The 12,223-nt window shown below is 56.0% G+C and overlaps 1 protein-coding gene across 13 annotated transcripts in view; it reads right to left on the reverse strand.

The window, feature by feature from the left end:
- Positions 1-5,580: 5,580 nt before the first annotated feature.
- Positions 5,581-12,223, reverse strand: part of LOC138816396 (F-actin-monooxygenase MICAL3-like) — a 156,525-nt gene continuing 149,882 nt past the window's right edge. For all 13 annotated transcript variants that reach the window (XM_070006118.1, XM_070006117.1, XM_070006116.1 and 10 more), the window contains 3 exons: positions 9,112-9,211; positions 8,914-8,987; positions 5,581-8,831 (listed from right to left, as the gene is read on the reverse strand). In XM_070006118.1, the coding sequence (XP_069862219.1) occupies positions 8,647-8,831; positions 8,914-8,987; positions 9,112-9,211 (359 nt within the window). In that variant the 3' untranslated portion in view covers positions 5,581-8,646. The remainder of the gene's footprint in view (positions 8,832-8,913; positions 8,988-9,111; positions 9,212-12,223) is intronic.

Below are 12,223 nucleotides of genomic sequence, written 5' to 3' on the forward strand. Positions count from 1 at the left end.
GGCGGAGAGCGACTCCTCCAGGCGTCCGCGCGCCTCGGGCAGGCCCCGCCCCCGACGCTCCGCCCCGCCCCCGCCGACGCTCCGCCCACGCCCGCCCGCCCACGCACGGCTCGCCTTCCGCCGGCGGGCCCCGCCCCTCTCAGGCCCAGTCCTTGGGCCACGTCCCGCCTCCGATACGTTTCCGCCTCCATCCCGGCTACTCTGGCCGCAGGCCCCGCCCACGGAAGATGCCCCGCCCCCGGCTCCCGGCTCCGCCCCGCCGATGCCCCGCCCCGGCTCCTGACCCCGCCCCGCCGATGCCCCGCCCCCGGCTCCTGACCCCGCCCCTCCGATGCCCCGCCCCCGGCTCCCGGCTCCGCCCCGTCTCTGCCCCACCCGCGGTCCTCCCCAGCGCCCCACCTCCTCCGCTGCGTTGGGTCTGTCGTTTCTCAGTGCCTGGTGCTTTTCTTCCTCCGCCCCCTCTCCCTCCCTCCCTTCATCGTCAGGCTGGCCTTGAACTCATGGTGCTCCCGCCGCAGCCTCCCAGGTGCTGAGGCTCCAGCAGCCCCGGCTTTCGCATGGCTTCCGGGCCCAGTGCGGAAGCCGCAGGGCCGCAGGCCCAGCTGGGCGCCGAGGGCCGGACCCTGCGGCCCCTCCTGGGCGGCTGCGGCCCCGCTGTGCCTGGAGACGCCGTCGGACCCCGCAGGCCCCGCAGGCCCCGCAGGCCTGCCTGCAGGCCCGCCGCAAGGCCTTGGTGTGGCTCAGGGGACCCCCGTTTACTATCAGGGGTTATCACAGGGGCACAGCGGCTCGCACCTGTAACCCCAGCTACTCAGGAAGGTGAGATCTGAGGCTCGCAGGTCAAAGCCAGCCTGCGCAGAGAAGTCCCCACCACACTGATCTCCAGTTAACCCCCTAAACACAGACATGGAGCTGTGGCTCCAAGTGGAAGAGCGACAGCGCCCAGACCCTGAGTTCAAGCCCCACAACCACCAGTAAAAAGGGGGGGGCATCCACCAGTGCCAGAAAAAGAGGGGACAGGGAAGGCAGAGATAGTGGGGTAACCACCCGCACTTGGAAGTCACCTACAAAGCAACAAGAGCTGAGAGAAAAACAAAAAACCCCATGGCATGGAACGCACATTGACTCATTACTGAGGGTCTACAGTGTGAGGGCCACCATCCTCACTGATCCCCCGAGATGTGGAACCAGATGCTGTCTGGGGCATCTTCCAGTTTCCAGTCCTGAGATGTGCTCACTCATGATGCCTCAGGATTGAGCACCAGATGCCTAGCAAGCCACATGGCCTGGAACATGAAGGCATGAACAGGAGGAGCTCTGAGCAGACCCGAGCAGACCTCCACAGGCGGCCTCTGAGGCTGGGGGAAGCCAGGGCTAGGTTTTCTTCTTGGGCGCCTGAGTCTGCTGTGAGCATGGCCTGGGGAGTTGGCTGTGGCCTGGGCCTGTCAGAAGCAGCCTGTGAGGAGAAAAGGACGTTCTGGAAAGGAGGAAGTGGAAGTGTTGCAAACCGCAGTGACCAGATGGTGAAACTGGTTTGGGGACACCTGGGCGCCTGTGCTGGCAACAAACACTCCATTAACAGGGTCTTTAGTGATTAGCAGATGGGGGGTAGGTAGCAAGCCCTTTGAAGTTACACCAGCACGGGAAACAATCCTAGGATGAGTGACTTCCTTATCTTAGGAAGCAGAAGCAAGCAGCAAACAACCACAGTTTGATGAATTCATATTTCCGGTAGAATCTTGGGTCTCTGTAATGGTAGGAACGACTGATCTTTCTCGGGCCACTCCCAGCTTTCTGAGAGTCAGAGACTGGCATTCCAGTTCTGTTATCAGACCTCACAGCTCAGCACTCAAAGGTTCACATCTACCTCTCCCTGTGGGGTGGGACAGATGAATGTGAGATCCCCAGGTCCAGGAAAGGAAGGTCACGTGGGGTAGGCCACGAAGGCCTGGGAGCAGAAGGTGGCTGTGCCCATGTCTTGAAGCTGCCTTGACCCAGCTCCCTGCACCTCCAGACCACCGGTCTCACATTCACAGCCCCGAGCCCACCCCCCCCCACACACACACACCAGTGTGTGCTCACTGAACCACTGGGAAGCGGAAAGCAGAGGAATATGCAGAGGAAGAAGTGGCTGGCCTGGAGTGTGGACTCTCACCCCAGAAGCTGGTGCAGCAATGGGAAGGAAAGCGTGGACTCTCACCCCAGAAGCTGGTGCAGCAATGGGAAGGAAAGGGCCTGGCCCTTGGAATTTGGGGCAGGCCTTCCTATCACTTCGTCTGTGGCTCTGGCTTAAGAAAGCAGGACTATCCAGAGAGAGAAGGCAAACCAATTTTGCTGAACAGGGGAAAGATCCAGGACCAAGGCTTGTGGGGCACAAAACAATGTCCCAGCTCTGCATCTGAGTGGCCCCGGTGGAGGGCAGCGGCCCAGGCTGTGGGCTGTGGTGGGGCAAGGCAGCAGGGCCTGCAGCGTGGCCTCAGGACCCAGCCGGGGAACTTCCCAGACCCCCTGGCTCTAGCCCCTCCCTTGGACCACTCCACCAGCCCCAATGGCCTAGAGTTGTGAGCCTCCACCAGTCAGCAGAGCAGGGCTGGAAAGGGCTGACCCCTCAGTCATCTCAGAAACGTCCCTTCCCAGCATCTGCCAGGACTCGGCTGGGCTCCAGGGGAAAGAACAGATGATGGCAGTTTCCTACAAAGATCTGGGCCATGGGAGCGGAGCCCTAGCACCTGAGGGCTGTGGTGATGGGCTCGTGGTTCAGCACTCAAAGCCAAGGTCCGTGTTCCGGAGTCTGAAGATCCCATTACGTGTGCCGGACCCAGGGCCCAGTCCCCGGCTCAGATAGAAGAAGGCTGCCTAGTGACCTGGTGTACGGAGCTTGGGCGCCTTTTCTCAGCTGCACAGACAGGGGTGGGGAACCTTGGAGAGCTCCTTTTGGAGAGAACAACTAGGGCTGGGATGACAAGGGCCCCGAGGCGAATTCCATTCTGTTGTCTCCCTGTGGGTCTTGACCTAATAAGAGCTGGAGACACAGCTCTCTGGGTGGCTGGGTGGCTCTAGGACAGGCCACAGACTCTTCCGGGTCTAAAGGGCCACTGTAAGGCAGCTGGGCCAGAGGTGGTGAATGTCCCCTGAGGCCTGGATTTCACAGGACTAACTCTGCCCCGAAGGCATGAGTTTGCTTGTTGAGGGCAGAGATGACTCTCTTCCAAACAGAACAGGTGAAGCAAATGATAGCTACCTCTATTTTGGCCACATGAAGCGTGCAGAAATTGGAGAGTGCACTTTACCATGGTGGAGAGGGAGTCCTTCCAACTTGTCCCTCATTCCTCCCCGCAGGTCGGCTCGCAAGGTCAGGAGCAAGGTCACCAGTGTCCCACTGCAGATGTTCGGAATGAGGCTCAGGACTTTTTTTTTTTTTTTGAGGGTCAGTCATGGGGCTTGAACTCAGGGCCTGGGCACTGTTTTGCTCAAGGCTAGTGCTCTACCACTTTGAGCCACAGCGCCACTTCTGGCTTTTTCTACTAGTTCTACTGGAGATCAGTCTCAGGATTTTTCTGCCCCCGTCTGGCTTCCAATCAGGATCCTCAGATCTCAGCCTCCTGATCAGCTAGGATTACAGAACAGCTGTGAGCCACCAGTGCCTGGTGAACACAAGGACTTTTTTTTTTTTTTTTTTGTCGGCTGTGGGGCTTGAACTCTGGGCCTGGGCGCTGTCCCTCAGCTCTTCAGCTCAAGGCAAGCGCTCTACCACTTGAGCTACAGCACCACTTCCAAGGACTTTTCTATTTACACTACCGCACAACTTAACCTTTCTGCAATGCTTCTTAAAAGATTCTGTCCACAGGATTCTAGGGCTGGGGGCTGCCTCCTGTATTCTCCAGGCATGGGGCTGGGACCCTTTTGGGAGAAACTGGGAAAAGACTTGCATGCAACAGAGGCTCTGCTGACTCGTGCTCAGTGAGGTTCTCGAGTGACAGCACCAGGAGCCAAGGAACAGAACTGAGAGAGACGGGGGGTGCAGGCTCACCCAGAGAGGCCCAAGACCTGCAGTGCCTAGCACTGTGTTCAAGGCCAGTCCATTAAGTGGGGCTTCAGGTCCATACCCCACAGCTGAGCAGCCTGCCTACCCAACCCACAGCTGTGCTGTTCTCTGGTGTTCCCCAAGACCTTTGGCCTCAGGCGTGGGCCTGGGTGACAACAGTTCACTTACTGCCAGTGCCCTTGTCCCTGGCATAGAAGTAGCTAGCATTCCCCAAGACTGAAGTTCCTTTGCTCTTAATGACCCAAAGATCTCTACTTGGAGTTGGGTCAGAAGCCCTGGGAACGAAGGCATGAACAGGGTCCAAACCTACCCAGTTTTATAGCTTTGTGTTTAGACAGTGATAACAGAGCCTTTGGGTCAGCGGGCAAGAATCCTGCCTCCAGGACCTACTGGTAAGTGACTAGAAACACACTGGAGGGGCTGGGAAGGTGGCTCAGTGGTAGAGCGCTTGCCTTGAGCTGAAGAGTTGAGGGATAGCGCCCAAGCCCCACGACCAGACCTCCAAAACACACACACACACACACACACACACACACACACACACACACACACACACACAGAGACTCTGGAGGGGCTGGGAAGGTGGCTCAGTGGTAGAGTGCTTGCCTTGCATGCCTGAGGCCCTGGTCCGATTCCTCAGCACCACATAAGCAAAAAGAAAAAAGCTGGAAGTGGCGCTATGGCTCAAGTGGTAGAGCGCTAGCCTGGAGCTGAAGAGCTGAGGGACAGCGCCAAAGCCCCACGACCGGACCTCCAAAAAAAAAAAAAAGAAAAGAAAATGGAACACACTGGAGGGGCTTTCTGAGCGGCCTAGTACTTGGAGGTTAAGATTGAGAGGCCAGCCAAGGCAGAGGTGCTGTATCTCTGTGGAGGGAGGTCTGATGGCCCACACATGTTATTCCAGCAGCTATGCTTAACTAAGCTGAAAGTAGGTCAACTGGGTGGGAAGTGAGACCCTATCCCGAAATTAGCCAGTGAAAAACAGGGCTAGAGTTGTGGCTCAGGAGACAGAACAATAGCCTAGTAAGGGCAAGGTCCTGCGTTCAAACCACAGGACCACCAAAAACAAGAAATAAGAGGCAGGGAGGGGGGCTGGAAAGGTGGCTCAGTGGTGGAGCCCTTGTCCAGCACACAAGAAGCCCTGGGTTCCATTCCTCAGTACCACATACACTGAAAGTGGCACTGTGGCTCAAGTGATAAGATTCCTAGCCTTGAGCAAAAGAAGCTCAGGGACAGTGCCCAGACCCTGAGTTCAAGTCCCAAGACTGGCAAAAAAAAAAAAAAAAAAAAAAAAGGCAGGGAGGCTCTAGTCTCCAGTTGTATAGGGTTGCTTCTTTCCAAACAAGACTGCTATTTCTCAAGTGCTGCTATTTGTTGATGGCTGAGTCAGGATCATAAACTAAAACAGAAAGTTGTAACCTTCAAACAATCCCATATACACAGCGAGGTAGATACAGACCATCTACCTTGAAGGGAGGTGGGGATGCAGAAATTATGGCTTACTGCCAAGTACAGTATAATGACAAGAAATACAGTTGCCGTTTTCTTTGAAAAACTTTTATTGCGCATGAAACAGACCATTCTCCTTTGTGGTCAGATGTGATAACCCTTTTACGGTTGGTTTGTTTGTACAGTGCTGGAGATTAAACCCAGTGCCTCCTGCATTCTAAGCATACGTTCTACCACTGAGCTACATCTTCAGCCACTCATTCTATTTTTCTGACTCTTTTCTCTTCCTGCCGCAGTGAAAAATGTCGAGAAAGGGTTAAGAATGATCTATCATTGCTGGTCGGAATCAGCTCAGGGTGGCTCCTGGGTGGAGGCCGCAGATGTCAACAGAGCAGGTTAAGATCCCACAGGGCGCTCTGGCCAGCCTGAAACTCGGCCCTCCAGGGGTGTGGAACATGACCTCCAGCTGTACTTGGACTTGCTCAGATGAACTCCCATCATCTTACCTGCTTGTGCACATACCCTCTTCCCTGCCTCCAAGGGAAGGCTTCCCTCTTGGGAACAGCATGTGTCTGGAACTTTATGTATTCCAAACGCAGAAATCATCTCCCATAGCAAAGTCCCCAGGCTATTAAAATCAACTGCAGGGTAGTGGTTACAAACTGGGAGCTTAAAAGAGACCCTGAAGTGCTAGTGCAGTCAGGGTGGAGAGCTGGGGCTGGTCTCGGGCTGGTGGTTTTCTGAGGCCCTTCCGCAGTGGCTTCCCTCCCCCTTCAATGGCTGGCAGGCATTGGCGTGTGCTCTGGAGGACATGGTGATGCCCTGGCTGACCAGGACTGGGCAGCTACAAGAGGTGGAAGGAAGGTTTCCTGCTACACAAGGCCACTTGAGGCAGTATACTACAACCGCACCCCTTAGTCACTTTGGAACTGGAGTCCTTGTTCGGGGTTAGCCACAGAGATGGACGCGAGCAATGCTGTGGGGCTGGCCGGTGGCATCTGAGAGAAAGGCAGGGTCAGGGAAAAGGCCACTCAGTCAGAGGGTCCTGTCCAAAGTCCAAGTTGACCGGCAGGCTGGGGTGAAGGGTGAAAACCCAGAACATGCTCCCCTCCCACTTGGGGAAAGAACAGAAATGGAGATGCTGCCTGCTCAGAAAACATCCATGTTATGATGGTTGCTAGCGGCAACTGGATTTCCACCGAAGAGATGGCAGTTTTTAGACAAAGTAGACAGGTTGCTTGCTCTTTTGCGGTTAGATGGATGTTCAAGTTGAGGCACAGTGTGGTTCCTATGGGATGTCCAAGGTCAGCCTGGGCCGCTGGCCTGGCCTGTTGTCAGGAACAGCCAGAGGCCCTTTCTCTACACTGGACCTTCCCTGCCAAGGGCAGCAGGGCTGCCCCGGGCCTCCTGGATCAGTCTCATCCTGGTGCACTTGGCCCTGCATGTTGATGTGCTGATTCTCTTGGTAGACTTAGCACCTTGGTGCCCGGTGTTCTCAGCCAGTGGCTCCATGAACTGTACATGAAGTAATCGGTTTGGATCGTTGGGCTTATGGAGCGGGATATGACATGCATAGTAGTCTGGGCCAACCCACCCAGTCCCTAGCACAGGCAGGAAACCGAGGCTGTAGTTGTCCGACTGTCTGTTGGCAACCATCCTGAATCATAGTCCCAGTGGGGGGCAGGACATGCGTCCCTGTCCTGCTGGACCTCAGGCTGGCTGGGCAAAGGTGCTCTCATCAGCCAGACTGATGGCAGAGGCCTCCGGACTTGGTCTCAGCCAGTTGGACAAGGGCTTACTCCCAAACTTTCTGTAACCTACACGTGGAGGGAGATGAAATCCTGGCACCGAAACTGAGGAAAAAATGGGTTCAAAGCCAAGATCCCAACAGGAAGAGACCAGAGCAGCAGCACCTTTACCTCCTGGTCAGGCCTCCCATGGCAGGGAAGTACATGAACAGTGACTATTCTGATGTAGAAGCCCAGTGCATAGCAAGAACAGGGATCTGGGTAGAGCAGGGAGGCAGACAGTTAAAGGAGAAGCCAGAAAAGCTGCAGTTAGGACGGGGAGGGTTCTGAGCTGCTCCCTGATGCCGACCAGGTCAGTAACACGCTGAAGAAGGCTAATAATAAATAGACGCACGTCACAAGCATTCAGTCAGTTTGGGGTCAGACTGCATGGGACGGGGCAGAGATCTCTCTCAATCCTATGTGCAGGTGCCAGGTGGTCAGTGTCTCTAGTAAAGGTACAAAAATGAAGTGGCTTCTTTTCAAGTATTAAAAAAATAAGTTAATTGACCAAAAGGGTCCGAAGTGGCCGAGTGTCTCGCCAGATCGTCAGCTTCGTTTCAAGGTGCAAACGCAGGAAAATGCCAAGGGCGGCCCCCTCCTGCCCCCGTGGGTGCTGTGCCAGGACAGTGCCCGTTGACGGGGTGGGGGGGGGAAATGCCTCGATGTGTAAGGCCTCCCACGGCCCCCACAAAGTCAGTACTTTCCAGTGTCAAAATGGCTGTGAACTAAAGCAAAACGCAGCAATACACAGGCCTCAGGCCACAGCCAGTGAGAGGCCTGGGCATTTGGCCACTTGTGGGGGGAGGGTCGAATGTATGATGCAGGACTAGGGACAGACCCAGCCCCTGTCCTCTTGACTTGCATAATGATCCAGAATGATCCAGACCCTGCCCGGCGCTCAGCTTCCCCGTGAGGCTGAGGTGAGCAACACCGCTGTCCTTGCTGTCCACATCTCTCTTGTGCAGGGTGACTTGCCCTTCTTTGGTGGTGCTTCAGGGAGCATGAAGATGTCCGCCCACTCTGTGGTGCTCTGCGTGGTGGTGGTGGCGGCTCTGAGGAGAGGGCGCTGCTTCAGGCTCTTACCACGTGTGCCAGTGGAAGGCAAAGGCTCCAGCAGTGGCAGTCAGGGACCGTGCAGGTGTGCCTCAAACCACCCTGCTCCTCCCTGCGGCGTGGGGGTCCGGTGGCCTCTTCCCAGGGGGTGGAACCGTCCTGGACAAGTCGCCATCCCCCGGGGGTTCTCCTCACCGCGCCCACGCGCGAGGGTGTCCGACTTCAAACGCCCGAGGGCGCCAGGCGGTTTACCAGCACACAGCAGGGTCAGGCAATGCCAAATCCACCAACTGCAAGGGCAGGCTGGGCTCAGGACCAGTCCAAGCTGAAGCCCTTGCAAAGCATGGCGGCCTCCAGATCCTTGTCTTCCTCCTTCTCCTGGAGCCGCTGCTCCTCCAACAGGGCCACGAGGGAGTCTCTCTGCTCCACCACCTCCAGCATCTCATTCAGGATCTTCTTCTCCTCCGACAGCTCTTCCTCAGTCTTCAGATGATCTGCCACGTGGCCAAAGGCATGAGTGGAGCCGCTGTGGAGCACTGCTCACCCCACCTCCTCCCCCAGGCCCTGCCCACTCACCTTCCACCGCCATGCGCTCCCTCAGCTCCTGCTGCAGTCGGCTCTGCCGGTCTTCCAGCTCCAGCTCCCGGGCGCTGCGGGGAGGGGCACGGGAGGGGAACAGCGGCCGTCACATGGGGACCAACCTTCTCCCTCTGTGAAGCCACAGGGAACCAGGCTTCCACCCGGCCCTCCCCGCAGCCAGGTCCCCAGACTCACAAGACCATCAGCTCCGATTCATAGCGCACCATGGCGTTCTTCTCCTGCACCAGCTTGAACCACTCCTGCATCAGCTTGGGGTCATCCTTCTTACCCATGCCTGCGAGAGAGGGGTTGTGTCGGGCCACGGGATGGGTCGTCTGTCCAGCCAGCCGGGAGGGTTCATCACACCGGGGCAAATGTGCAAAGAGAGCCGAGCAAGATGCTGCCGGAACACTTCCAAGCCAGGCCCGAAGTTTGCCTACAGCCTTGGGAAGGGGCAGAGAATGCCAGGCCCCCAAACCATCCCGACCTCAGGCCTCACCCTGCGCTGCCCGTCTGTCCCATGAGGCCCCGCCCTCACCTCCACTAGGAGACCGTGTTGGAGACTGTCCTCTCTTCCCAGGCCTCTTCTGTGCAGCAGCTGTCTTTGGTATCTTATACTGCTGTGCCTCCATTTTTGTTTTCTTTGAACACAGAACCTTGTGCTGGCTAGACAGGCCCTCAACTATCTGAGCTACATCTCCAGCCCTTTCTGCTTTGATCATTACGAATTTGGGCATTACTGAGGTTTGAACTCAGGGCCTTGCACTTGCTAGGTGAGTGCTCTATCACTGAGCCACACCTCCAGCCCTTCGGGGCTCTGGTTATTTTTGAGATAAGGTCCTGTTTTCTACCGTGGCAGATTGCAATTCACCTGCTTTAGGCTTCTTGACTTAGAGGAACAGGTGCACGCCACCGTGCTCAGCTCTCGGCTGAGATGGGTCTTGTGAGCTTTTCTGCCCAGGCTGGCCTCAAACTATTCTGTCCGTCTCAGTTTCTGCAGTAGCTAGGACTCTAGACCTTGGCCACTGGTATGAACTTTGGACATCTTTTAGGTAGGGTTCTCTTTTCTCTTGCTTGGATGGTTCAGGCTGTACACCCAGCTTTTTATTGGCTTGCTTTTATTGCTTAGGTATAGCTTGTTGTCGTTATTGATTAGAGTCTCCTGAACTTTGCCCCCTGGGCTGAGCTTCAGCCATACCTCTACTGATCTCAGTCTCCTGAGTAGCTAAGATTATAGCAGCCATGAGCTACCAGGCCCTTCTTTGCCTCTTTTTCTTTTTTATTTGGGGGTGGGGTGGGGTGCTGATCCTGGGGTGGGCATCGTCCTGAGCTCCTTTGCTCAAGGCTATATTGCTCTACCACTTGAGCCACAGCTCCACTTTTGGCTTCTTTTGGTGATCAGTTGGAGATAGTAGTCGCACAGACTTCCCTGGCCGAGCTGGCTTTGAACCGTGACCCTCGGATCTCAGCCTCCTGAGTAGCTAGGATGACAGGTGTGAGCCACTGGGACCCGGCTTGCCTCCCTACCTTATCACCATGTGTGAGGTCTCCTTGGAGGAAACTAGTATAACAAACAGGACAAGTGCAGATCTATAAGACACATCTAAAGGGCTCTCATCTACTCCAGTCCCGGCAGCTGGCTCTGGGGCAGGCAGTACCTGCGAGTGTGGGCTGCCCTGAATTAATCACAACTAGTCTCCAACAGGAGACTGGGCCCTTGGCTTTGACTGCAGTGGGAGGATACTGGGAGAACTTTCCAAGGATCAATCACAGAAGAGGCTCATTCATATATTTTTTTTCTGTGCTAGTGGTAAAGGAGCTGGAACTCAGGGCTAGTATGCCCTCCCTTGAGCTTTTGCTCAAGGCTAGAGCTCTACCATTTGAGCCAAAGCTCCACTTCTGGTTTTTTTTTCTGGTTAATTGGAGATCAGAGTGTTATGGACTTTCCTGCCCAGGCTGGCTTTGGACCGTGAGCCTCAGATCTCAGCCTCCTGAGTAGGTCGGATTATAGGTGTGAGTCACCAGCACCTGGCTCATGAATATTTTTTGATTACAAACTCTTTTAAGAAATGTCATGTGTGCACACATCAAATGTATGTTGCAGTGCTAGGTCTGGAAACCAGGGCCTCTGGAATGCCAGGCAAGCGCTCCCCACTGAGCTCCGCCTCCAGCCCAACATCAACTTTATGCAGAATTTCAGGGTGTCTTAGCACGGGAGTACACAATAATGTTTCAGGCAGGTGCCTCTCCTGGGCTTTCCCCTCCCTCCTTCTCGGCTGCACGCTGCCTCTCTACCCCGCACCAAACAAAGCAGAAGAGCTGCTGCGGTGTTTTCTGGCACATGCATATCTAAGCCAGGTAGTCCTTAGCTAGCAGCTGCTCTGGAGGCCAGAGGGACTCAGGTCCACACCAGCAGGGTGTGTCTCCTCCGGGCCCAGCCGCAGCCTTTGCTCCTGAGTGTAAGGTCCTGTCCTGCCCCCCAGCCCTGCTTTCTAGATGGAAACCCCTCTCTCCCCAGGCCGTGGAGCCTGCTGCGGCTGCGGTGTGGCTGTCCTGTCTGGGGCCCAAGGTCTCTCCTCACCCAATCCAATCGACTTGGGTCTTTGGCTTTAAAGCAGCCTGCAGCCTGGTTCCACGCATTCCTTCTGGGGCATCTCTGCACAGTGAGCCCGCGTGGCATGCAAACCGCGAGCACGCCGCCGAGTCTCCCGCTCCTCCCCTCCCGGCCTCCCCGCACATCAAGACAGGAAAATTCCACCGGATACCCCTCATGAGCCTCGGTGGAGCCTGTTCACAGCCGATGAGCAAGGGGAAATGGAGGGGTGGGGAGAGCCATGGAGAGCAGGGGTTAGTCATGGCCACGCTGCCCTCCCGTGCCCACATGCCTTGTCAACGACAATCTCATCACAAGACTTCAAACCAGACAGACTCAAAAAAAAAACAAAACAAAACAAGACACACTCAGCAAGACACAAGGTAGAGAAGTTTGCTTCTAGTGGTTCCCTTGGAAAAGACCGTAGGGGTGTCTGTGTCGACCAGGCTGCCTAAGGACAGTATTCCTTGACTCCAGCAATACAAATGGCTGCCACAAGGGTGGCTCTCACTCCATGCTCCTGCTCCCCTGTGGTGGGCTGGAGCTCACGGCCCCAAGGCCCAATGTGGGCAGGGCCGCAGGAGTTTAGTAGCCTCTGGACGCCAGGCTCAACGGCTCCCAGCTTCCCTCCGTTCCCAACCGTTCCTTAGACAGTCTAAGGGATACTGTGCCTTGTAGGGGCTTGCCACATGTTCGTGACGTTCTCAGAAAGGG

The sequence above is a fragment of the Dipodomys merriami genome, unplaced genomic scaffold, assembly GCF_024711535.1.
Source record: "Dipodomys merriami isolate MVZ:Mamm:240054 unplaced genomic scaffold, mDipMer1.0.p SCAF_696, whole genome shotgun sequence".
In the NCBI taxonomy this organism is placed as follows: domain Eukaryota; kingdom Metazoa; phylum Chordata; class Mammalia; order Rodentia; family Heteromyidae; genus Dipodomys; species Dipodomys merriami.